Below are 25,191 nucleotides of genomic sequence, written 5' to 3'. Positions count from 1 at the left end.
GAGGATTAGATAGGGAAGACAGTGAAAGTCTCTTTCCTAGGATGATGACGTCAGCTTGTACGAGAGGGCATAACTACAAATTGAGGGGTGATAGATTTAAGACAGATATCAGAGGAATGTTCTTTACGCAGAGAGTGGTAAGGGCGTGGAATGCTGCATCTGCTAATGTAGTCAACTCAGCCACATTAGGGAGATTTAAACAATCCTTAGATAAACACATGGATGATTTTGGGGACAGTGTAGGGGGACGAGCAGAGAATAGTTCACAGGTCGGTGCAACATCGAGGGCTGAAGGGCCTGTTCTGCGCTGTATAGTTCTATGTTCTATGATCTATGTTCTATGATGTTGGCTCAGGGATAAAGTAGTAGCCAGGACATCAGTAAGAATACCACTGTTCCTCTTCAAAAAAGTTTTTTTTTTTGCAGGCTGTTGAGAAGGCAGACTGGGTCTTAGTTTGACATCTCATCTGAGAGTAGCACTTTCTCTTCAGCTTCACTTTTTGCACTCAAGTCCCCCAGAATGGGACTGAAATGGGATTTGAACACATATAGTGCTGTTCCCTGAGCCACAGCCATGCATTTGAGTGAACAAATGTGTAATTACTTTATTCTATTCAACGATGCTCATGATCAAGCAAATTAGATTTAAATTTTTAAAATAGATGCAGTGTTGTTAGCTCTGATTTTAAAAAAAAACATAAGCGCCAAAAACAACGGCACCTAATGCCCGACAGTGAATTAGCTAATGCTTGTTGTGACCTGCTGACCATGATTTATTCCTGTGCTGCTGTATTCAACGTAAGAGTCAATTCAGTTCCACTCATATGTTAAAAAAGCGTCTGACTGTTCTCCTCCTGGAGTTTCAGAGAGTTCTTAAACAAAATGCTTGTAGTTTGTCTGTAAATCAATAGATTTGTGAGGATACAAACATGATGGGATTGTTATTCACAGACTGAGAATGAATCTGTGTACTGGCCGAGGAAGGAGGAACCAATGAATTGTGAAGCGTTTACAGTAAGCCTGATCAACCAGAGCCATCTTTGTCTTTCCAATGAGGAGCAGCTCATCATCCAGGACTTCATTCTTGAAGCAACACAGGTAACACGGCAAACATTAGTAAGCCTGGAGGGAGACTTGTGACTCATTGTGAGGTTGTCAAAAATTGATTTGTCTTGAAACACAAGCCATAACTTGTGTAATGTTTTGCTGTAAGTCTGATTCAGTTTGCTTGGTGCAACTATTAGAGTCCTGCAGCTGCTTATTTTAAATGGGAATATACAGACATGAAATTAAAATAGGAGCAGATGTGGACCAATCAACTCAGAACCCTCTCTACCATTCAACATGATCGTGGCTGATTCTCTATCTCATCACTATATTCTGCTATTTTCCCATACCCTTGACACCTTTAACCTCAAGAAATTTACTTCTTTCTTAAACATATTCAGAGACCCAGGCTCCACAGCCTGCTGTAGCGCAGAGTTCCATAGATTCATTTGATTGAAGAAATCTCTCCTCCTCTCAATCAGAAAAGACCTACAATGTATCCTGACACCTCAACACCTTCTTCCGGATCCCCCCACCCCTCAGCTGGGGATACATCATCCCTACAACCAATCGCTACAGCCATGTCAATGAGATTTCAATGAGATGATGTCTCTTTGTTTTAAACCCCAGTGTATCGAGGCTGAGTCAAACCCAGTCTCTCCTCCTGCAGCAAACCTACCATTCCAGCAATCAGTCTGGTGAATATTTGCTGAACTAATCTTTCCTTGGGTAAGGAGACCAATGTTCCAGATGTGGTAATCTAGCCTATGAAATAAAACAGTTCGATGTCTTTAACAACATATCATTTTGTAAACCTTGAGTGACATTACTTCAACAGCAAATATCATTAGATTTAAACGAAGTCATTTATTCTGTACCATCTAGCAATATAAAGTTTTTATTCACATTTTGAAAGGGTCTGGTTAAAGACCTTCACAGTGGCCTACAATTTTTGCTTCCACTGGATCACTGGAGCCATTTACACTTTGCAAGTTTCCTATCCCACATTAACTCTCCTTAGATTGTGTCTGATATACATATTTTTTTCTGTCATTATGCCTCCCATGCAATTGCTACTGCTCCTTACTTATTTCTTAATGTTCCACTTAAACCATTTTACAGATGTTTGATGTTATGTGATCTTCCCCATCCTCTGTTTGTTTTGTTCTCTCTTCAATGCTGTTGCTTATTTCTGAGATGGGGTTCATATCTCAAACAACAATCAGCTTGTGCTTCTTTGGAGATGTTGTTCAGCCTGTGAAGTGTCTCAGCACTTCTGTATTGCTGAATAATTATTAGGTGGTTCTCTGTTTCACCAAATGGTACAGATCAAGCATGTTCTACTCAACAGCAGGATTATGCTGGAAACTGTGGTATCTGATCATCAGTCTCTCTCTTGGCCATTTCTTGCACCAATGCTTTATTCCCTATGCTTATCCGTTGAAAGCCATTTGGGTAAGACATCTTTTGTAAGGTACCAATGAATTCGACAAGTGGGCAGTCTTAAGTGTACAGATATTTTGAGCTTTGCCGACTGAGCAGATCCTCCAAGTGGTTGACCTGCACTCTCCGTTGAGGTTGACAAAAATAATAACAATGTGGGAAAAGTAACAAACAATGAATGAAAATCAGAATTATGGGGGAGGCCATCAGTACAGAAGCCAAAGCTGATACAATTGCGAGCACCTTAAGCCAGAATTGCTGAGTGGATGATTCATTTCTGCCTCCTCCTGAGGTCCCTGGCTTTAAAGTTTCCAGCCTTCGATTCACTTCACATAATGTCAATAAATGGATGAAGGTGCTAGGTACTACAAAGGCTATGGACCCTGTTTTGATTCTGACAACAGTACTGAAAACTGATGCTCCAGAACTAGCCCCAACCCCAGCCACGCTGTTCCAGTGCAGTTACAACACTGGCATCTAATTCAGCCATGTGGAAAATTGACATAGCCACAAGTACAGTAACAAATCTAATCTGGTCAATTATTGGCCCATCAGTTTACTCTCAATCATCAATAAAGAGATGGAAGGTGTAATCAATAGTGCTATGAAGTGGCACTTACTCAGCAGTAACTGGCTCACTGGCACTTAGCTTGCATTTCACCATGTCCACTCAGCTCCTGACTTCATTATAGGCTTTGTCCAATTATGGACGAGGAGCTGAACTTGAGATCAGGAAATTAATTAGCCTTGACATCAAGGAAGCATTTAACCAAGTGCAGCATCAAGGAACCCTAATCAAACTGATATCAATGGAATATAGGGAGAACGCCTCACGTGTTGGAATCTTAGCACAAAGGAAGATGATTGTGGCCGTTGGTGGTCAATCATGTGAGTCACAGGACATTGCTTCATGAGTTCCATAGGTTAGTATCCTAGGTCCAAACATCTTCAACCACTTTATCAATGCCCTGTCCTCCATCATAAGGACAGAAATGGGGCTGCTCACTGATAATTGTACAATTTTCAGGACCATTCTCAATAACTTGAGTACTGAGTTGATCTTTATAGATCGTAGCAACATTCCAGCTGGGCTGATATATTGCAGTAATGCCAAACAAGTGCCTGGCAATGACTGTCTCTCTAACCAGAACGAATCTAATCACTTCACTTTAACATTCAACGATGGAAGCTAGGAATGTGATTAAATAACTTCCACTAGCTTGGATGAACGCAGCTACATCCAGGAAGCTATCCAGGGCAAAGCAGCCTGCTTGGATGGAACCCCATCTATCATATTAAATATTCATTCCTTTCACTATATACACAAGGACCACAGCATGTACCATCTACAATATGCACTGTAGTGACTCACCTTCCAACCCATGACTTCTACTACCCAGAAAGAGAACAGCTGCAAGTTTCTGGAAGCACCACAACCTGCAAGTTCCATCCAAGCCCCACACCATCCTGATTGGGAACTATGCAATTATTCTTTCAATGTCGCTGAGTCACAATCCTGGAAAACCCTTCCCTAACAGCATCGTAAGTAGACCTTGTAAAATTGCATCTAATTAAAGTATATATCTCCAGAACTTTTTTACCATTTTTGTGCATTGAGAAGTTCACCAATTACAGTTAGACGAAAACATATTGGAATAATCCTCTTGACCTATGTTGGAACCAAACTACTGTATTAATACATGCTCAAATAGATGTGTCTCATATGAATGAAGAAGGAGGGCTACAGAACAAGACCCTGGACTAGTGGTTTAGAAAAGTGGCTGACCATTGCTTTGCCAACTTAAGCAGTATATGCAGGCCTTTCCATTGATACTGACATCCCGTGAAAGAGAATAAATTATGTAAAGATCTGGAAGATCATTTTTAATATTCTAATTCTGGTCTGCAGTGCAGCTCCAATTTTCATCACTTCACCTCTCGATTGGATTCCCCTACAGTATGGAAACAGCCCTTTGGCCCAAAAAGGCCACACCAACCCTCTGAAGAGTCACCCACACAGACCCATTTCCCTCTGACTAATGCACCTAACATTATGGGCAATTTAGCATGGCCAATTCACCTGGCCTGCAAATCTTTGGATTGTGGGAGGAAACCAGAGGAAACCCACGCAGACACAGGGAGAACATGCAAACTCCACACAGACTGTCACCTGAGGCTGGAATTGAACCTGGGTCCCTGGTGCTGTGAGACAGCAGTGCTAACCACTGAGCCACCATGCTGCCTCTTTGGCCATCCTTTCCACTGCCTAGGCTCTGAGTTCTGCAAATTGCTTCCTGAATCTCTGCACCTTTCTCCTTTCAAGTCATTCCTTAAAACCTTTGCCAATGTTTTCATCATTTCCCCTAGTGTCGTTTTGTAATTGTAGCATCTCGTATGGTTATTGTTCATATGAAGCTCCTGGGATTGACTTGTTTCAGTAGGAGTACAATAGAGGTGCATCATAGCTTGCTACAAGACAGCCGATAGTAAATTGTGGAAATTGGAGATGAACAAGATGTGACCAAACCCCAAAGCTTACAGATATAACACTTTTAGGACCAATATCCTAATCACTGAGAAACTAGTTCTCTTACCTCATTCATTTGAGAGATATCTGTTCGAGCATGTATTACTATAATAGTTTGCTTCTAAGATAGTTTGCGGATTATTCAAATTTATTTTCCTCTAATTGGAACTAGTGAAGTACTCAATGCATCAAAATGCTTAAAAATACCTTGGGACACTTTAATTAGATGCAATTTCACAATCCAGAAAGTTCAGAGGTCTAAGTCTTGGTGACAGAGTTCTGAAGGTGAGTTTTGACTGTTCACAAGCAAGTCTGCAGAGTGTCCAATGATGATCCTACTTTTAGACACCATACCATATATACATGTGTAAAAGTCAAATTTTTTAGACTATTTTTAAAGATTCAATTTATAGGGTCGACTAGTACACTGGCATTAGTTTTGAGGGGCTGGAATTCATGGTGCACTTCGAAATACTGTATTATTAGCAGAAGTCAATTTGATGGCCTAACTAATCCTGGGTAAAGAAGAAAAACACAATGAATTATGGTAAAAGTAATTACTGGATAAAAGCAAGAGAAACAAGAATGAACCACTGGTAGGAAATTGTATTTCTACATACCAGTGCAAAAATTTAACATGTCAAAGATTCATTGAAATCCTGCAAAATCACACTGTTCAACATTGTCATGGCTGAGTATAATGCGACATTTAAAATGAAACATTTAGTAAATTCTGAATGTGTAAGCGTCTTGAACTTTCTGGCCAAAGTTTTCTGTTTCCCTCCCATTTACTCTGGTATGTAATAACCTCAGCAACATTAACAAATTTGTCAAAAATTAAAAATATATGTAGCTAATATATCTAACTTTTATTCAGTTGAAATGGCACAATTAAATTGATTAACCGTTTAATGATATTAACTTTTGGATGTATAGTGAACAAAGTGCAATAAGTACCCATAGACTGAGTACCGGTCTGAGTGAATGAATGAAATAAAACATGCTCTAGTAAACCAAGTGGGCTGAGTAGATTATTTCCTGATGAAGGGCTTATGCTTGAAATGATGATTTTCCTGCTCCTCGGATGCTGCCTGTCCTGCTGTGCTTTTCCAGCACCACACTCTCGACTAAGCAGAGTTATGAATGACCGAATGAATGAACAGAGACGCAATATAGTAAACAAAGAGCGATAAGTAGAATTACGAGTATGAATGAAGTGGGTTAATGGGAACATGCAGTTCCCTTTGTAAGAGGTTTATAATGCGATATAGTAGGGTCAACCTTTACACAAGATATATGGATAATACACAATTTTATTGACCAAAAATAAGGGGCTGACATTTACATGAGATTGACTTTTACACAAATATACGGTAGCATTTTTTAAAAATCCTCTCACTCTGTCAGAAGTAGTTTGAATATAACAGAGCTATATGATCAGTAATGCTGTGTTTGTAATTCCCTTCATTACAGGATGACTATGTGCTTGAAGTGAGGCACTATCAGTCCCCAAAATGGCCAAATCCAGACGGGCCGATAAGCAAAACCTTCGAGCTTCTCAATATAATACGAGAAGAAGCTTCTACAAGGGATGGGCCAACTATTGTCCATGACGAGTATGTCTTTCTCCTTTTCTAAACTGAAGCCTTTCGTGCAACAGAGGTCTCAAATGAAACAAATGACTGTTAATGAAAATGCCTTCTCAGAAATAGAAGTGATCATATGGTCAAATAAGACACAAAGTGAGGTCTATTAAAGGCTGAATTTGAGGGATCCACTGTTCCCTGGAGAAAGGATTGATCTGGAGGTATCTGAATGGATTCTGTGGAATGACTATTGTGAGGAGATTCTCTTTCTGACCTAACCTGATAATACTGTTTCCGACAGCAACTACGAGAAAGCGAGGACTGCAGATGCTGGGTACCTGGATCAAAAAGTGTGCTGCTGGAAAAGCACAGCAGGTTAGGCAGCATCCGAGGAGCAGGAGAGTCGACGTTTCGGGCATAATTCCCGATAAAGGGCTTATGCCCGAAACATCGATTCTCCTGCTCCTCGGACGCTGCCTGACCTCCTGTGCTTTTCCAGCACCACTCTCTCGATCCTGTTTCTGGCAGCAGTATGATTGATCTTATTGTCCAGACACCCTGTTGTTGTACTTGTTTTGGCTGAGGGGAAGACAGGCCCAGTAAAATTTTCAGTTAATCATTGTCCTTAATCCAAGCTTGTATATCTGCATGATTCCAGGACATTTCTGATTTTTATTTGAAATTTTAATATTCATTAGATTGACTGTGAACTTTTTATGACATTGGACTAGACCGCAGTTGTATCACAGCAAATAGAATACACAAAGGGTGCTCTGTGTGCATGTGTATAAAAATGTAAACTTCTTTTATTTCTTTTCAGACATGGAGGAAACACAGCTGGTACTTTCTGTGCTTTAACTAATCTAATGCACCAACTGGAAAGTGAAAACTCAGTGGACGTTTATCAAGTGGCTAAAATGATTAATTTAATGAGGCCCGGTGTCTTCACCGATGTTGTAAGTCAGAATCATAGCATATAAGTGCAGAGTTCGTTACCATTTTGCCATAAAAATTCCAAAAACATATTTAACCATCTGTCTGAAATTGATGGAAAATTGAAGGAAACCTGACATTCAGTCTGTGGGCTACCTAGTGGGGAATGTTCCAACGAACAGAAATTGACAAGTGTTTGTGTTGTGTAGTGTAGAATATGTCATCTGACTTAGCCCATCACCCATAATAAACTCACTGGGACTGCTCATCCATGTCATTTAAACATTGAGGCTAATGTAGACTTGTTAGCAGCCTATTGACCTGAACAATACTGTCCACAGTCTAAATGGCCAACATGATAAAAAGCCGGGGAGAAGGGTAATATATTTCAGGGCCTGAACAGAGTGCACTCCCCAAAGATGTCATTTCACCTTTCCTTCTGGCCCATCCACCCTACAAAACCGAGGGCCTTATTCCCGTCTCTGGATTTGAGGGATCCTTTCTATACTACAACTCTGAGACTTACTTTTCTGGGACAGCCATGATTCTTTATGGAGCTCTTTCCTGCACTCCAGTGTCCATCATTGAGCTCAATCAGATTGGCTAACAGCTCCCCAAGGTAAATCCTCCTTCCTTCTGCAGAAGTCCCATTGTTAACAAATTTGCTAACAATATTGAAAAATATTTACATCCAATAGGTGCATTGTGGTTCATTCAGTGGTTTGGCAGGATGGGGTGGTGTTTAATGAATGCTCCCAAGGTACCTGCTATGTTGACATTTGGCCACAGACCATCATCATTTCAGGGCAATTGTCATACCATTCATTCAGCTGGATGATGCATCTGGGCAGGGAAGAGTTTTCAACTGAACTAGATGGCCCTTTGCTAGAGGAACTGCATCTTCTAACCAAATCTCTGAGGGGAAGATGGGACTGCTGAGTGCTGATATCTGTGGGAGATGAAGTGCTCACAATTCTTGTATCCCAGAGGAAGCAGGGTAGCTGCTAAATCTCAGCATTGTGCACAGAGCCTAGGTAAACTGTGGACAGCTAGCGGTTTGTACATTACATACAAAGAAAATTTTAAAAGCCTTTCAAGAAGTGAGCATATGACAATTGCCCATAATAAAAGGGTTAACTCTTTCTGTTTCACTGGAAAAATTACAAAAGAGGGAAATACAGAATTGTGAGTTTGATATTATTGAATACATCACCGACTGGCTGTACCTTAAAGCTATTTTATGTTTTGTATTGATACGATTCTGACCCAGTCACAGTGATTCTCAATGCTGTTACGAAAAGACTGAGATATGTTCTCTTTCTCCAGGATCAGTACCAGTTTTTGTATAAAGCTGTCCTCAGCCTGTTCAGTACAAGAGAAGATGAAAACCCTGCAACTGTATTGGAAACCAATGGCATGGCCATGTCTGCCAATGACTGTAATGTAGCAGAAAGCATGGAGTCTCTGGTGTAACAGTGCAAGAGATATCATCACCAACAGAGGCAAAAGAAAATCCTATTTAAGATCCCGTTAACTATATAGGTATCCATTGTGAAATCCTGGTATCCACTTTGTGTCACCAATGAACACTAATTGGTGGGTGACTTTTTATATAAAAGAAAAATTGTTAGCAGAAATCGTTTGTGCAGTGTGTGAATATTTCATTTGCATCACGCTGGCCTGACTGATATTCGCTGTAGTTGCATTTTCAGCATGTTCAGTGTCAAGTTCCATGGTCTGCTTCCAGTCTGTAACGGGGGAGGGGGGTGGGCGGGGGGTGTATCCATGGCAGTGTCTTCTACAGAGGTTTCCAGAAGAGATTATTGACTGCAACATCAATGGTTACTAGAGTGCTGCTGCCTAAGACTTGTTTCTCTATTTTCCACCATGTCAACACCATTTAAAAACCAACATTCAGCAGTGCTCAAGCAATGTACTGAATGTACAGAATGAAATGTTGATTAAGTCTGGATAATATGGACATCATATTGTTAAAGAACGAAAATTAATCTTCTAATACATAATGTAAATAGTAGAACAATGAGCCTGTCCATGGACCAAATCTCTATTTATAATTCTAGATTTTTATATTTTACTACAGAGTCTTTTCTAGTCTTTTTTGATGTTCTGACTACATGGTCGTTGTAGCTGGCAATTTATTAATGTTTAAATATATCTCTAATTCAGCTTTGATTCTAAATCCCACGTCAGATGTTTATTACTGACTTATTTGATGTAATTTTACAAATAACAGCATGCAATGTTTAAACTACTTGTACAACAGAAATAGTAAGTTCTAGGAAGACTTCTCACAGAGAAAAGATCCAGATGATGTGTGATTTGGTTGCGACTGATGTTTTTACATTATGGCCACTGCAGAAGAATTAAAATGAGATTTACCAGCTGATTAGCACTGGCGGTCATTATTGGGAGTGTGCCAATAGCACCTAGTGAGGCACATCTGTCAACATGTCTGGAGTTAGAGATTAACTTTCATATCTACAGCAGCTTTAAAGCATCCTTACTTCTTATATAAAACACCTACCTAATGTCAGTCCTGCATTTAACCTTTGGCCAAAATGCAGAATTAGGAATGTCGATTACAATATTGAGACTCTGGAAAGAAAAATATTAATAAAATAATCCTTTTTGTACAATAGAAATGCAGTTTGGAGTTTAACTTTAAAGTATTATCCAGTAAGCCTGCTTAAAACATAGATGTATTAATTCTCTCCCTGTATGTTGTTCAGCACACAGGTAATTCTTTTGCTATCAATGTAAATTACTCTGTCTATAACCTATACCATTTGTTAACTTATATGCCAAAGTTTGTGCTTTGCATTTTATTTGAAGCCTGAATGAAAAAAATTGGAAACCTTCTAATGAAAATGACATTTGTCTGGAAAGGCAATAATTAATCAATGAATAACAAGAACACTAAGCAAGAACATTGGATGGCAGGTCTAACTGGATTACAGCCATTTTGAACTGGATTGAAAAGATATTTGAATGGGAGTGGAAGGCTCTGGTCACGTGAACCAGTTTGGATTCAACATCGTAATGGAAAATTAGCATGTAGTACTAGGAACGAGGATTTGTCCTGATGGAACTTTGTAAAGGCAAGAGAGGATGTGTGCACAGCAGAACAGTTGTTTAAAGGGATAGTTCAGATTGAGAATGGACATATTCCAACTAGGGTGCCAAAGTTTGATAGAGCTCCCTGAATAACAAAAACATAGTGTTTAAAATTAGAAGGGGGGGGGGGGGGGGGGTTGTTGGTGGTAGTGACAGGAGTTGCTGTTATGATAGAGAAGATGATTTTTGATATAGGCGTTCAAAATCAAGAATAGTTTGGATAAATGATTCTGTTTGTATTTGTAAAGGGTCAGTTGCAAGAAAAACCAGAGGTGGCATGTGGAAACATTTTTTAAAGAACTGAATTATGATCTGGAATATACCAACTGAATGGATAACAAAAGATTCTATAGACATGGTGAAAGGGAATTGGATGAATACTTGAAGTAATTTTTGTGAACAAGACTTTGGACAGAGTGAAAACCAATTGTAAGACCCTACCAAAAACACAAGTCACTGCTTGTGCTGTATCATTCTAAGACTGCTGCCTCCTTCTGCAGCCCACCCAGGTATCTAATAAATATCGGAATACTATCCTAAGCTCTGCTGTTAGTTTTTGATGCAGAAATGTTTGCTCCGTCCTTTTCATCTGTGTTTATTTCACAGACAAGTCTTTAAAACGCTGCACTTAGTGAAAGAAAAATCATAGGGGGGGGTGCAGAAACAAAAAGAAAACAACTTGATGTTAAAATTCACAGAAGAGGATTTTCACAAGTACTGAAAATCTATGAAATATTATAGAAAAGATACTGTATTACTAGTAAAAAGGGGTTAGGCAACTATTAGATAATTATTGAAATACTTCTGCATGTATTCTTAATGTCTTAATGTGATAGGTGCATTAATTTTTTGCAAGCATTCTAAACAGACAAAACTATAGGGTATTAGAATTAAGTGATCAGATTTTTCTAATCTACCCCTTTCCTATGTGGTGCCTTTACAACTGGACAGATGAGCACAAACCCTATTTTATTCAATACGGATATATGGGGTGGGTTGGAGAGATGTTGGGAATGTTATTGGGAAATCAGAACGAAACACTCTTCCCTGAAATGATTTTGATAATGACTGATGTTTTCATTTAACTTTTCAACTTAAAGTCAGATGTATTAAGAAGAAAGTAGATATTTAAACCCTGAGATTTCTCCAGGAAGAATTAAGAGAAAAGCCCTTGCCTTTAAACAGCTTTTCAACCATAAACATAATTTCTTCAGCAATATTGAACCTTAGAGTGTTTCAAGATGCATCGAGTGAGACAAGATCACTCAAAGTATTATCAATAAAAATTGAAGTTGTATTGAAACTGTTGGAGAATGGTCAACTTTATTCACATATCTGAAAAACTGCTGGACGTCACAATGTTACTTCAAACAAATAAATTCCGTATTATTAACAGTTAATTATTGCAACTTGCAGTCTACAATGATTAGAAGTGCCATTAAGTATTGCACCTTTTAAATTATAATTGACCACACACCGAAGAAAGATCAGTAGCAGTGAGTGAACGAAGAATTTCACAGAAGTAATTTGAATATGCAGATAAAAATTTGATAAGTGCTTGTGGTAAATAAAATCTATGGAAAACTAAGGCTGGAATATTACTGAATAATTTCCAAGTCATGAAAAGGTACTGCTTGAAGTGTACAAAATGCCTTCAGCCTTGATGCGATCCAGAACTGGTTGATAGATATCTTTGGTCATCGGACCAAGTATTCCTTTAGTGGAGATTTCACCTGTTAAAACATAATGAAATTTCAAAAATGTTATGGAATTGAATGTAGCACAATGACTTTTGTGGATAAGTGAAGAGAAAGTGAAGGAATACATATCAGAGTAAGGCAATTATCAATGAACATTGATGATAGAACATATTTGTCCTTTATATGTCCACAACTACAGGCTTAACACTTCTACCAAGCTCACTCACCAACTGAAAAACACCTTTTTAAAATCAGTTCCTTTTTAAAATGTCTTGACAAGAAGTTACATTAAAATTATAGCTTTAAAACAGATGTTTATTCTCCCTAGGCTCCTCCCTCCACCTTACTTCATTTAACACTATCAAGATAATCTTCTGTTCAAAGTTTGTGAGAAGATTTTTAGCTCGGGTGCTCGTTGTTGTGGTTCTGTTCGCAGAGCTGGGAATTTGTGTTGCAGACGTTTCGTCCCCTGTCTAGGTGAGATCCTCAGTGCTTGGGAGCCTCCTGTGAAGCGCTTCTGTGATGTTTCCTCCGGCATTTATAGTGGTTTGTCTCTGCCGCTTCCGCTAATCAGTTCCAGCTGTCCGTTGCCGTGGTCGGTATATTGGGTCCAGGTCGATGCGCTTATTGATTGAATCTGTGGATGAGTGCCATGCCTCTAGGAATTCCCTGGCTGTTCTCTGTTTGGCTTGTCCTATCATAATAGTGTTTTCCCAGTCGAACTCATGTTGTTGTCATCTGCGTGTGTGGCTACTAAGGATAGCTGGTCGTGTCGTTTCGTGGCTAGTTGGTGTTCATGTCGGAGGAAAGATCACAGAAGCGCTTCACAGGAGGCTCCCAAGCACTGAGGATGTCACCTAGACAGGGGACGAAACGTCTGCAACACAAATTCCCAGCTCGGCGAACAGAACCACAACAATAATCTTCTGTTTCTTTCTTCATCTATTTATCTAAATTTCCATTTAAATGCATCTATGCTTTTTGCCTCAAGTGTTACAATTGGTTATAGTTTTCAGTCATCTTTGTAAAGTTGCTACTCTGAAATTCCTTACTGGTGTCAATTAAATTATGATCCTTTGTTTCAGATTCTTCAAGTGGAAATATTTTCTTTTCATTTATCCTAACTTTGTTATGATTTTAAGGGCCACTAAAGTTTCACACCTCCCACTCTCCCCAGCCTGTTCCAGATAATTATAACAGCTTTTCAATGTTTTAACTGAGCTCAGTAGTAATCAGTAATAAGCATCTGCATTGGCATTTTCTCCCATCATCCTTAGCCAAGAAATTGGTTCTGCAATTATTTATGTCTGCAGCATTGCATTTTCTTTTTTGTGATCATGAAGCAAGATCCAAAAACACAACTGGGACAAATGGCCAGTTAATCGGTTCTCATGTTATTAATTGAGGTGAGGTGGTGACAGTGGTAATGCCACTGAACTAGTAATCCAGAACTCTAGCCCCTGTTCTGGAGACATGGGTTTGAGTTTCTTCATGGCAGATGGTGAAATTCAAATTCAATTTAAAAAAAGCTGGAATTAAAAGCCAGTTTAATCGTGATCATGTAACTATTCTTGATCGCCATTAAAAAGAAAACCTACTTTAGTAATGATTTTGAGGGAAGGAAATGTGCCATCTTAACCTACATGTGACTCCAGACCCATAAATATATGGTTGATTCTTAAGTGCTGTCAGAACTATTCCTAGCAAGGTACTCAATTAGTTATGGGCAATAAATGTGGCACTTGCCACCATCCCACACAAAAAGAATTTCTCAGAACACCAAGAGAACAGTGTGATTAAATTGCTATAATCTTCCTGAATGGGCAGGAAATGTGCAATAGGCGTTCAATGAAACCTGAAACTTCCAATATTCAATAATGCACTGACGCCAATCTAGATTTTGGCTGGAATCCAAAGTTTCTAAGAACAAGATTAACGTCTCTACATCAGTCCAAAGTTGACTGGGACTGTGGGGTAAAGGATGTATTTGCATCATTTTTGTCTGGGATCTCTGGTTTACCGTGTAAATTTTCATTAGGGTCCAGGATTTGTCCGAGCATTATTCAAAGTCACCACACAGAAACCAAAAGTATGCAGAATGAAGAGAAACATCAGTGTGATCTTCAAATATATCACTTTATGAACAAGTAAAAGGGATTACCATCTAAAACCATCTCAGCACCGATGGCACATGGGTAGCCAACAGTTTTTGCCATTGCTGAGAAACCCCCAACATCACCGTAGACCACCAGACTATCATGCTTAGTTTCTAGTTGACCCGAAGCGTGTCTAATGCCAACACTGTTCCTCAAGACAACCAAGTCTCTTTCACCAGGAGCTGAAACAAAACAGATAGTGTTCAAACAGGGATCTGTTAGACAACTAGAATCAAAAGCTGTTTTCACATATTGAAGGTGGAGGATCACAGTTCCACATCTTCTCAACTAAACATATTGCCCACTGAAATTAAGCTGGATAAAATACATGTTAGACCATACATTAAATGTGCATGACCATACCACTTCAGTACAATAGCAATCTTAACTCAGCATAAAAAACAAAGGCAGGAATAGACCAGATGTTCCATTGAAACTGCAGACTCCATTAAATAAGATCTTGACCAAAACACTATATGAAAACATCTTCACATCTTATACTCTTAATCCTTGATTATGCCAAATAATCAGCACTGTCCTCTCATACAGTATGAACATTTGGTATTCTTTGCAAATTATCCTGATGAGTACATGATTTCAAGTAAAAAAAACTTTTTTCAGCAAAACTCAAGAATTATAGCCTTGTGGGCTTGATTGTAGAGCTGGTTTAACCCTGTCCCTATTGCATAAGGAATGACACAGATAAACAACAAAATAATAGTTCTCAACCTCCATCTTCAACCTAGGATGGGCAATTTTGACTGAAGTGATTAGATGAGATTTCTTGTTAATACACACAATCATAGTTTGCTGTTGGCTCAAATTCACTCTCGATGCTATAAATATAGAGTCATAGAAATGTACAGCATGGAAACCCTTTGATCCAACTGGTCTATGCTGATATCCTAGTCCCATGTGCCAGTACTTGGCCCATTTCCCTTCAAACCCTTCCTATTCATATACGCATCCAGATGCCTTTTAAATGTTGTAATTGTACCAGCCTCCACCACTTCCCCTGGCAGCTCATTCCATACATGCACCACTCTCTACATGAAAAAGTTGCCCCTTTGGTCCTATTTAAATCTTTCCCCTCTCATCCTAAACCTATGCCCTCCATTTCTGGATTCCCCCACCCCAGGGAAAATACTGTCTATTTATCCTCATGTTTTAATAGATCTCTATAAGGTCACCCCTCAGCCTCTGACGCTCCAGGGAAAACAGCCCCAGCCTTTTCAGCCTCTTCCTATTGCTCAAACCTTCCAACCCTGGCACCATCCTTCTAAATCATTTCTGTATAATTTCAAGTTTCACAACATCCTTCCTATAGGAGGGAGACCAGAATTGCACACAATATTCCAAAAGTGGCCTAACCAATGTTCTGTACAGCGGCAACATGACCTCCCAACTCCCATTCTCAATGCTCTGACCAACAAAGGAAAGCATACCTAATGCCTTCTTCACTATCCTATCTACCTGCGACTCTACTTTCAAGAAATAATTAATCTGCACTCCAAGGTCTGTTTGCTCAGCAACACTCCACAGGACCTCACCATTAAGTGTATAAGTCCTGCCCTGATTAGCCTTTCCAAAATGCAGCATCTCATGTTTATCTAAATTAAACTCCATCTGCCACTCCTCGGCCCACTGGCAGATCTAATCAAGATCCTCTTATACTTGAAGGTAACCTTCGCTGTCTGCCAACTTGTGTTTCTCAAATGTACTAGAAACAGCTCAACTCATCAACTAAATGTGACAGCAGTTGTACAGTTTTCACTAAAAGCAGCAAAAACTGTGGAGATAATAAGACAGATGTCATTTAAAAGAGATATACTGTATATTTGCAGCACAATTGTTTTAATCAAAGCATTTTATTTCATTGTGTTTTAGTTTTCCCTCCCCCACCTTATTAAACTTATCATCGCTCTTATGAAATAGTGACCACTCTCTCACTGTTATCAAGTGCAGAGTTAGATGTCCAATTGAAATGTGATGCTAGAATAGGACTGGAAACTGATTCCAGTGAAAGGCTCCATTTCTTCCTCGTTATGCACACAGTGCAACTAAAATTTTGAAACACTTTATTGGTTGTAGTGTGCTTTGGGGAAACATGACAGATGCTACATTAATACAAATATTTCCATTCCTAGTAATTATTCTTAACACAGAACATTAAGAATAGAAAAAAATTCTTCATGCCATGTTTCTTTTAAGTAAAAATCCAACTAACATCTGATGATATTGCTATTTAATAAGATAGTGGGCTGGACTGAGCAGCAAATACCAATATGGACTTCTCATAAGTGGAGTTCCAATGGATATCTAAATGTCCAGAGTTTTAACTAAAGGGCTAACATTTCAATTGGAACTTATTAAAAGCAAGGTGTTTGAATTTTGTAAGTCATGCTTTTTTTTGGTTATCATTTATGATTCATTGTTTTGTAATTACACAATGGTTTATTTAAAACAAAATAAAAAGTTGGTAAATTTAGTAAAGTTAAAACATGGCAAAATGTAATGCTGTTCATACCATAGATAAGTTTTGGCTCAATGTGCTTCGCAAAAGTCTCCAGAAGGCTCATTTCTTTCTGAATTGGTTCATCGTCAAAGAGGCCAAGCCTTTATCAAAAGCAAATAAATGTCACAACAAGCAATAAGGCATTTTGACCAATTATAGCCATTTAAACTGGAATAAAGACAATCTATGACTGACACATATCAAAGGACTCAACAAAACGTTCTCTACTTCATCAAGTCTTTGTGTGTGTGTGTGAGAGAGAGAGAGGAAAGAAAAGTGCAAAGAGACATCTGAGGAGCAAACTCTCAGCTGGTTGGAGTCATACTTAAATCAAAGAAGGATGATTGCAGTTGTTGGAGGTCAGTCATCTCAGTTTAAGACATTTCTGCAGGAGCTCCTTGGTACTCGGACCAATCAGCTTCAGCTGCTTCATCAAATGACCTTCTCTTCATTATAACATCAGATGTGTTTATGTTTGCTGACAATTGCATAATAATCACCAGCATTTGCAACCCCTCAGATACTGAAGCAGTCCATCTCCAAATGCAGTAAGACATGGACAATTCTTGGTCAGATGAGCCACACAAGTGCCAATCAATGACCAACAAGAGAGAAAATAACCATCATCACTTGGAGATTCAATGACATTACCGTTGCTGAAACTCCCTCTATCAACATTCTGGGGGTTACCATTGACCAGAAACTGAATTGGACTAGCAGTGTGGCTACAAGAGCAGGTCAGGGACTAAGAATTCTGTGGCAAGTAATTTATCTCCTGACTGGCCAGGATCTACAAGGCATAAAATCAGGCATATGATGGAATGCTCTCCACTTGCCCAAATGAGGGCAGCTCCAACAACTTCACACTGTCTAGGAGAAAGCAGCCCACTTTACCTGACAGCACATCCAAAAACATTCACTCTCTCCACAGACATTCTGTCATAGCAGTGTGTACCAACTACAAGATGCACCTCAGAAATTTGCCAAGGCTCCTCAGATGGCACCTTCTAAACTCACAACTGCTACCATGCAGAAGGATAAGGGCCATTGATACATGGAAACATCACCTGCAAGTTCTCCTTCAAGCCACTTATCATCCGAGAGATGGAAATATGTTGGCATGTTTTCCACTGTCACTGTGTCAAAGTCCTGGAACTCCCTCCCTAATGGCATTATAGATGTATCTAAGGCACATGAACTGCAGTTCTAGAAGGCAGCTCACTATCATCTTCTTATGGACAATTAGGGATAAATAATAAATACTGATCCAGCCAGCGATGTCTGCATCCAGTGAATGAATAAATGAAAAGTTAAAGTGCCCACGCTGATTCAGAATGAACAAAGAATTCTAAATTTATCAGAATCATGACATAACTTTAGTGGAAACCCCAAAGAGACTAGCAAATTGTCACAAACTTTCAATGTTTGTATAACAGCACAAGCAGTGTGAGAAAAAAAAACATTATCTTGTTCTCTCAGCAAGGACACAGAGACATAGCATACTTTCAGATAAGTATCTGGCTACTGCTTTAATAAACAGCTGCATTATAGCAAAGGAATTAGAAATGTATCATCTCTTTCAATTACAAAGGTTTCTATCACCACTTGGTTGATCAAAGCAGATAAATACTTGGCAACTCTTTTTTCTCCACATAGTCCTGAATGTGATGAGTTTGATTCTCAGAAAGACTGCCCTGTCTGCCAGAACCCTTATTCTGTTACACCCTGAAATTCAAGGTTTGTGTAAAAGCTCGGGTGCCAGTTGTAATTGTGGGTATGTTCGCTGATTTGCAGACATTTTGTCCCCTGTCTAGGTGACATCTTCAGTGCATTGGAGCCTCCTATGAAGTGCAACAGCTCACCAGGACAACAGGCCCGATACCCACCATGTGCAAGACAAACATAATTTACAAGATTCCATGCAAAGACTGCACAAAACACTATATAGGGCAAACTAGCAATCCATATCTACGAACACCAACTACCACCAAACACCACGACCAAGTGTCCCTCGTAGCCACACACGGGTGACAAGGACCACAAATTCAATTGGGATAACACAGCGATCATAGAACAAGCTAAACAGAGGACAGCCAGAGAATTTCTGGAAGCATGGCACTCATCTACAGACTATATCAACAAGCACATGGACCTAGACCCAATATACCGGCCACTACAAAGAACGACCTGAATCAGCAACCAGAAACAGCAGGAATGGAACGAAATAAATTCCAGAAGACACAGTACAGCAGCACTTCACAGGACACTCCAAAGCACTGAAGATGTCACCTAGACAGGGGATGAAACATTTGCAAATCAACTTCCCAGCTCAGTGAACATACCCACAACTATGATACCCTGAAACTGTATTCCCCAAGTCCTCAGCTGGACTGCTAGATCAACTGCTGAACAAACATTAATAAGCATCATACATGTACATTGTTCAGTTCATTGCTATTGCATCAATTTATCACTGAACTGATTGCCAGTGACAAATTGAAAACTCTGGCCTTGTCAGAAAACTGGAGATGAGGGTGTGTGTATTTAGCAGAAAGAACAGAATCAATAGTCGAATTAAAATCAATGGTTGTCTTACCATGTCAGAGTGCTCATTCTGTGATCATCTCTTCCAATCTTATCATAAACAGCTTCTTGGAGTCTTTGCAAACTACTGGATGGTGCGATTTCTACCAAGTTACACATCAGTTCTCTCTGTTCAACAAACATTAGAGTTTCAAATAGTTTGGAAAATAATAAATAAGGCACTTTCTACTCTCATGCTACACTGTTAAACTTACATATTATTTAAATCAATTACTGGTTAAACAAATCCTGAATGGAGTTTTCCAAACAAGGTGAACATCTTCATTGTTCTCATCAAAGGTTATGCACCAAGTTAAAGCTGCTATTTTACCAAACAAATAGCAAGGAATGTAACCGGAGAGACAGGACTGTGGCATGTTGCATAGTTGGTTGCACAAATGCATGAAAGGACTGGGACCATAGCAATCCCGTCTTTCTCTCAAAAGACTAGGAGTTTTGATGAACAGTTTTCGGTGAACAGCTCTCCGTGTTGGAAATGAATGTTCTCTTACTACACTTGAAAAAAAAACAATTGCTTAAAAATAAACAATTTGGAATAAATAAAGATAAACAAAAGCAGTTTCAGCACTTCTCAAAAAGCTTCATATCAGAAAGTCTGGAGAAAACAAGTACTTAAAATGAGTCATATAATGACTCAAAAAAAATGAACTAGATACTGTTAGTAACAGTAATTTAGTTCAGAAATAGGATTAGAGAAGGACAGTATTCCATATTTCAGCAGCAATCATTTAACACTGAGCATCCAAAACTCTCAGAATAAATCTCTTACTTTTTATTGAATTTTTTTTTTAAATATTCAGACATACCCAAGTTAAAGGAGGACCGTCAGGACTAAGTAGCTGGCATGGGTCAGGATTGATCAATCCTAGCTTGTGAAATCCTTTCACTACATTTGCATATCCCTGAAAGAGGACACAGGACAATACGTATTCAGGTCATATATGTCTCATTATTGGTCTGCACTGCAAATTACAAAAATCTTCAACAGATTAAGCATCATCCAGGATCTTGTTTAAGGTGCTTGACATTTGTTTCCTGTGGTATAGCGGATGGCTGTTGGTGAATATTTAATGAATCAACTTCTTAGCTAAGAAGATGAAAATGGTTAAATCTTTCTTGGACAAATCATGAAAGCCAATTCCTTAAATCCTCTGAAATATACAGGAAAGCTCACTCAGTCAAGACCAGCTGGATTATTGCACATATGGATTTGGAGCAGAAAACAGATGCTGATATTAAACACATGACAAGAAATAGTCTTCACAAAAATAGGCCTATAAAAACTATTGCTCTAAAGGAATATTAGAATCTTAAATCTGTCTGGAAAATAGTATAAAATGAAAAAAAAAGAAATGGTGAAACTGCATGACAATTTATTTCTCAGTGAAATGCCAAGGATAAGATTCTGAAGTGAACAGAGCATTAGTAAATTAGACAGACCCATAAAAATTTGTCTGAAAGCTTCATTAATAGTGAAGGTATCCAGAAAAGAGGGAAATACAATAGTAACTTGCATTCGGACAGCATCCTTATATTTTGAGACAATGCATGAAGCATCACAGGAGCAATAACAGAATGTATCACACCAAACACAAGGAGGTAGGATAAGCTGATTTTATCAGAGATGTAGATTTTAACAGGTGTCTTAAAAAGGAGGAAAAAAGTGAGAGAGAGGTAAACAAAAGGTTTAAGGAAGGAATTCCAGAGCCAAGGACACAGATAGCAGAAAGCATAGCTTTCAATGATGGAGCAATAAAAATTGGAGATGCACAAGAGGTCAGAATTGAAGGAGGGCAGAGATTTAGGAGGATTTGAGAGCTGTCAGACACCATTCCATGCGCACATTAAAGATCAGGAGAGATGAAAATCAGAAAGATAAAATTATATAAACTGCATTCTCAAATACAATCACTGATCAACACAGACAATGGTAACAGGCTCTTCTTGTGTCTTCACCACATTGACGCAACCAATTGAAATTGGACGTTTAACATTTTCTAGAGTTACACTGCCAGAGAGAGACAGGAGTGAGAGTTCAATAAAGAAGAACAGCAAGGCTGCTCCAGGAGTATGTATGTGATTCCTTCAAAGTCAGCGACAATGTTAGCCACCTGATGACTCATTTGAAAGTTAATTTCCAACCTCAGTGTGTTAAATTGCTCAAATGAATCTGCAAGAAATAGGTCTATTATATATCATATGAGCAATTACAGTTAAGTTCAGCATAGCTGGAGACAGGGGATAAAACTGTGTCACTATTTTTAAAAAGGGGTTACAAAATGCAACAACAGACTTGTTAATATATCCAGAAGGTAAAGTTTTAATCAAAAACAGAAGTTGCTGGAAAAACTCAGTAGGTCTAGCAGCATCATGAAGAGAAATCAGAGTTAACGATTTGGGTCCCATGACCCTTCCTCAGAACTGTTGAACTGATTTCTCTCCACAGATGCTGCCAGACCTGTTGAGCTTTTCCAGAAACTTCGGTTTTTGTCTCTGATTTACAGCATCCGCAGTTCTTTTGGTTTTTATTAGGGAAGGTTTTAAGAGGAAGGTTTTATTAGGAACAAAAGAACAGCGCATGTAAACTACTCCACAATCCAGAGAGATCATTGCTAATCAATTTATTTGCCTCTTTTCGCTCCAGATCTCCAGCCTTGCCTAGCAAAACAAAAAAAAAAATCTATCAATCACAGATGAAAATTATTGACTGAACAACTATTTTTGTGGGACAATCTTTCACACTTCTACCATTGTTGTATGAAGAAGTATTTTCTAACTTTTCTCCCAGATGGTTGACACTGATTTTAGGATTCCTAGCTTTTGTTCTGGACTCCCTCACCACCAGGAAATGCTTTCCTGCTTCTACCCTTCCAATTACTTTCTAAATTCCTAAACCCTCAATTCAATCATCCTCCACTTTCTACATCCCAGGGTACATAATACAACCCCCAAAATCCTGGGAACATTCCAGTGGAACTGCACTGCATCCTTCCAAAAGGATGAAACCCATGCACATGTTCTTATGGAACATTTTCTTTGAAACCTGTCCTAACTGCCATCATCTGGCCTATGTCTAAATCAGATTAATCATTTTCCTTTATTCCCAGGAGTTTCCATTTTAGGTAATTCCTTTAAGTGGAACTATGCTGGGTGTCTCCTGGAAGTCCACTTAGACTACATCTATAGACATTTCCTCTTCACTAATGTAGGTACTCCCTCACAATATTAGACTCATTATACCTAACTTGCACATCCAACAGTTTGCAGTGAGGTGTCTCACGTATGGATGAAGAGAGTTAGCTTGCTACTTCTCGTTTTCACACTAATTTGCTTTTCATTTTTATACTAGCAGCGATATGAAAAAAAAGTCAAATGTGCAAATCTCACCCTGTAGGACACAGTCTTTCCATCAGCAAGTCCCCAGTTCCTGCCTCCTTTTGGTGTCAAGAAACTAGGCCCCTTGAGGCTCCAAGTCAAAACTCCAGAGGAGCTCTGACAAGGCTTTTGCCCCAGCCATGCAATGGGCAACTCCAAAGACATGTGGTTAAACCCTGGCACTCATGAACCAAACTCCCGGAGGTATGCAAATAACTCCACTACCTTGTGGATGTCTCAGGAGAGTGAAAGCCAAGGGAGCAAATTCTGACAAAATTCTCGAGTGGTGCACTTGGCCAAACTGATGTCTCAATATGTTGTCCTTCAGTCAACTACTGAAGCCCATGCCAAACCCAGTACTTTGCATCAAAACCAGAAATTGCTGAGGTTTGGCAGTATCAGAGTTCATGTTTCAGGTCCAGTGACCCTCCCTCAGAACAGCACTTGGCATTTTGCATTCCTTTGATTCCAACTAGGGAACTTGAAAAGGAATACCTTGACATCTGCTCTCCACAGATTTTGCACAGGCTGGTGCCCTGGAGAGGACGTTCTAGTTCAACAGCAGAGCATTAATGCAACCCAGGAGACAGCAGTTATAGGTTATAGTACAGACCAATGAACAGGACAGGTGCTGGGAGGCTGTCTGTGACAGTGAAAGGAACCATCATGTCCCATTGGTCAGCCAATACCTATCTCTCAAGCAGTCAGAAGCTCATTTTCCATGATCCATCTCCTTCAGTGAGTACTTGGAAGTTAGAGTCTCTGGTCAACAAGCGAACAGAATCCATTGCATCAGGCAATTAAGTAAAACAAGTTGAAGATGCCACCTTTTTGATTGTCAAGTTGGCATGTCAGGACCAGTCTACAGGACTGAAAGGCCACTTATAACTTGTGGCCTTTCAGCCACAATAGCAGTGATCAACATATACCCTGATAGGCTGAAAATCAATACAGCCTTCTCACAAGAGACCAGGCTTGCCAAGAGTGGATAACAAAGCAAAACATTCCAAGTTCATCCAACAGAGAACGTGTATGAACAAGGTTTACACTTTGCTGTACGGAACTCACTTCCAACCTCAGGCGACTGTCTGTGTGGAATTTCCACATTCTCCCTGTGTCTGCGTGGGTTTCCTCTGGGTACTCCAGTTTCCTCTCACGGTCCAAAGATGTGCAGGTCAGGTGGATTGGCCATGCAAAATTGTCCATAATGTTCAGGAAGGTGTAGGTTCGGTGCCTTACTCAGGGGTAAGTGTAGAGTAATAGTGTAGGGGAATGGACCTGGCTGGGTTACTCTTCACAGGATCGGTGTGGACTTTTTGGGCCGAAGGGCATGTTCCACACTGTAGGGATTCTATGATTCTTATCTTGGCTCCAGCACTGAAATTATGTCCATGAGCCAAGCTCCCACACAGACAAAAACAAATAGTTCTGCAACTCTATTGAACAAATACACTTCAGCATTCCTCCACACAGTGCAGAAAGGAAATAGAATGATGTCTTAAATGTATTCTATCTCTGGGAGGGACCCAGTGCCGCAGGATGTATGTGATGTAAAGTTTCAACCTGCTGACCATTTCAAGAAAAGTATTAGACTGTGTTACCCTGGTCAGACTGCATTTTCTGGTTAACCCAGGATCACAGAATGGAAGATCCAAAAGTTGAGATGATTTTCTCAATACAGGAGCTGCAAGATAAATGCAATGACCAAAGGAGACCATTATATACTGCTTTCATAGATCTTACGATAGTATTGAACTTATTTAAGCTAATGGAAACATTCCACTGAAGGCGTTCAATTAGTTTTTTTTTAAATGACAACATGGCATGTAAGTATGACAGAGCAACATCAGAACTGCATGAGAAGCACAACAGGTTCAAACAGGGCTGTGTTCTGTTAGCGATGCTCCTTATCTTGTTCTTCTCTTTGTCCTTGTCATACATTGTCAGGGTTCAAACTTACATAGCACAGCTGACAAAAACAAAAAAAAAAATGGCTCAGCCTCATTCACCCAAGATAAATAGAAAGGTGCACTAAATCGTCAGAGAATTGCTTTCGGCTGACGATACTGCATACTGAGGATCAGCTGCTGCAGCAGCACTACTGTTACTCTTCCTGATAAAAGAGTAACAATCAGCTTCGCATGACGAGGCCTTGGATAATTAGTCCCAG

The 25,191-nt window shown here is 39.4% G+C and overlaps 2 protein-coding genes across 7 annotated transcripts in view; one reads left to right on the top strand and one right to left on the bottom strand.

Moving 5' to 3' along the window:
* Positions 1-9,601, top strand: part of ptprz1a (protein tyrosine phosphatase receptor type Z1a) — a 264,158-nt gene extending 254,557 nt beyond the window's left edge. For all 3 annotated transcript variants that reach the window (XM_043709180.1, XM_043709179.1, XM_043709181.1), the window contains 4 exons: positions 952-1,098; positions 6,491-6,633; positions 7,424-7,559; positions 8,863-9,601. In XM_043709180.1, the coding sequence (XP_043565115.1) occupies positions 952-1,098; positions 6,491-6,633; positions 7,424-7,559; positions 8,863-9,009 (573 nt within the window). In that variant the 3' untranslated portion in view covers positions 9,010-9,601. The remainder of the gene's footprint in view (positions 1-951; positions 1,099-6,490; positions 6,634-7,423; positions 7,560-8,862) is intronic.
* Positions 9,602-11,975: 2,374 nt separating this feature from the next.
* Positions 11,976-25,191, bottom strand: part of aass (aminoadipate-semialdehyde synthase) — a 74,510-nt gene continuing 61,294 nt past the window's right edge. For all 4 annotated transcript variants that reach the window (XM_043709193.1, XM_043709191.1, XM_043709192.1 and 1 more), the window contains exons 20-24: positions 20,453-20,548; positions 19,639-19,754; positions 17,055-17,143; positions 14,533-14,709; positions 11,976-12,404 (exon numbers count right to left, since the gene is read on the bottom strand). In XM_043709193.1, the coding sequence (XP_043565128.1) occupies positions 12,289-12,404; positions 14,533-14,709; positions 17,055-17,143; positions 19,639-19,754; positions 20,453-20,548 (594 nt within the window). In that variant the 3' untranslated portion in view covers positions 11,976-12,288. The remainder of the gene's footprint in view (positions 12,405-14,532; positions 14,710-17,054; positions 17,144-19,638; positions 19,755-20,452; positions 20,549-25,191) is intronic.

The sequence above is a fragment of the Chiloscyllium plagiosum genome, chromosome 19 (genome assembly GCF_004010195.1).
Source record: "Chiloscyllium plagiosum isolate BGI_BamShark_2017 chromosome 19, ASM401019v2, whole genome shotgun sequence".
Lineage (NCBI taxonomy): Eukaryota > Metazoa > Chordata > Chondrichthyes > Orectolobiformes > Hemiscylliidae > Chiloscyllium > Chiloscyllium plagiosum.
The sequence above is the reverse complement of the archived record's forward strand: the minus strand, read 5'-3'. Positions and strand labels throughout refer to the sequence as shown.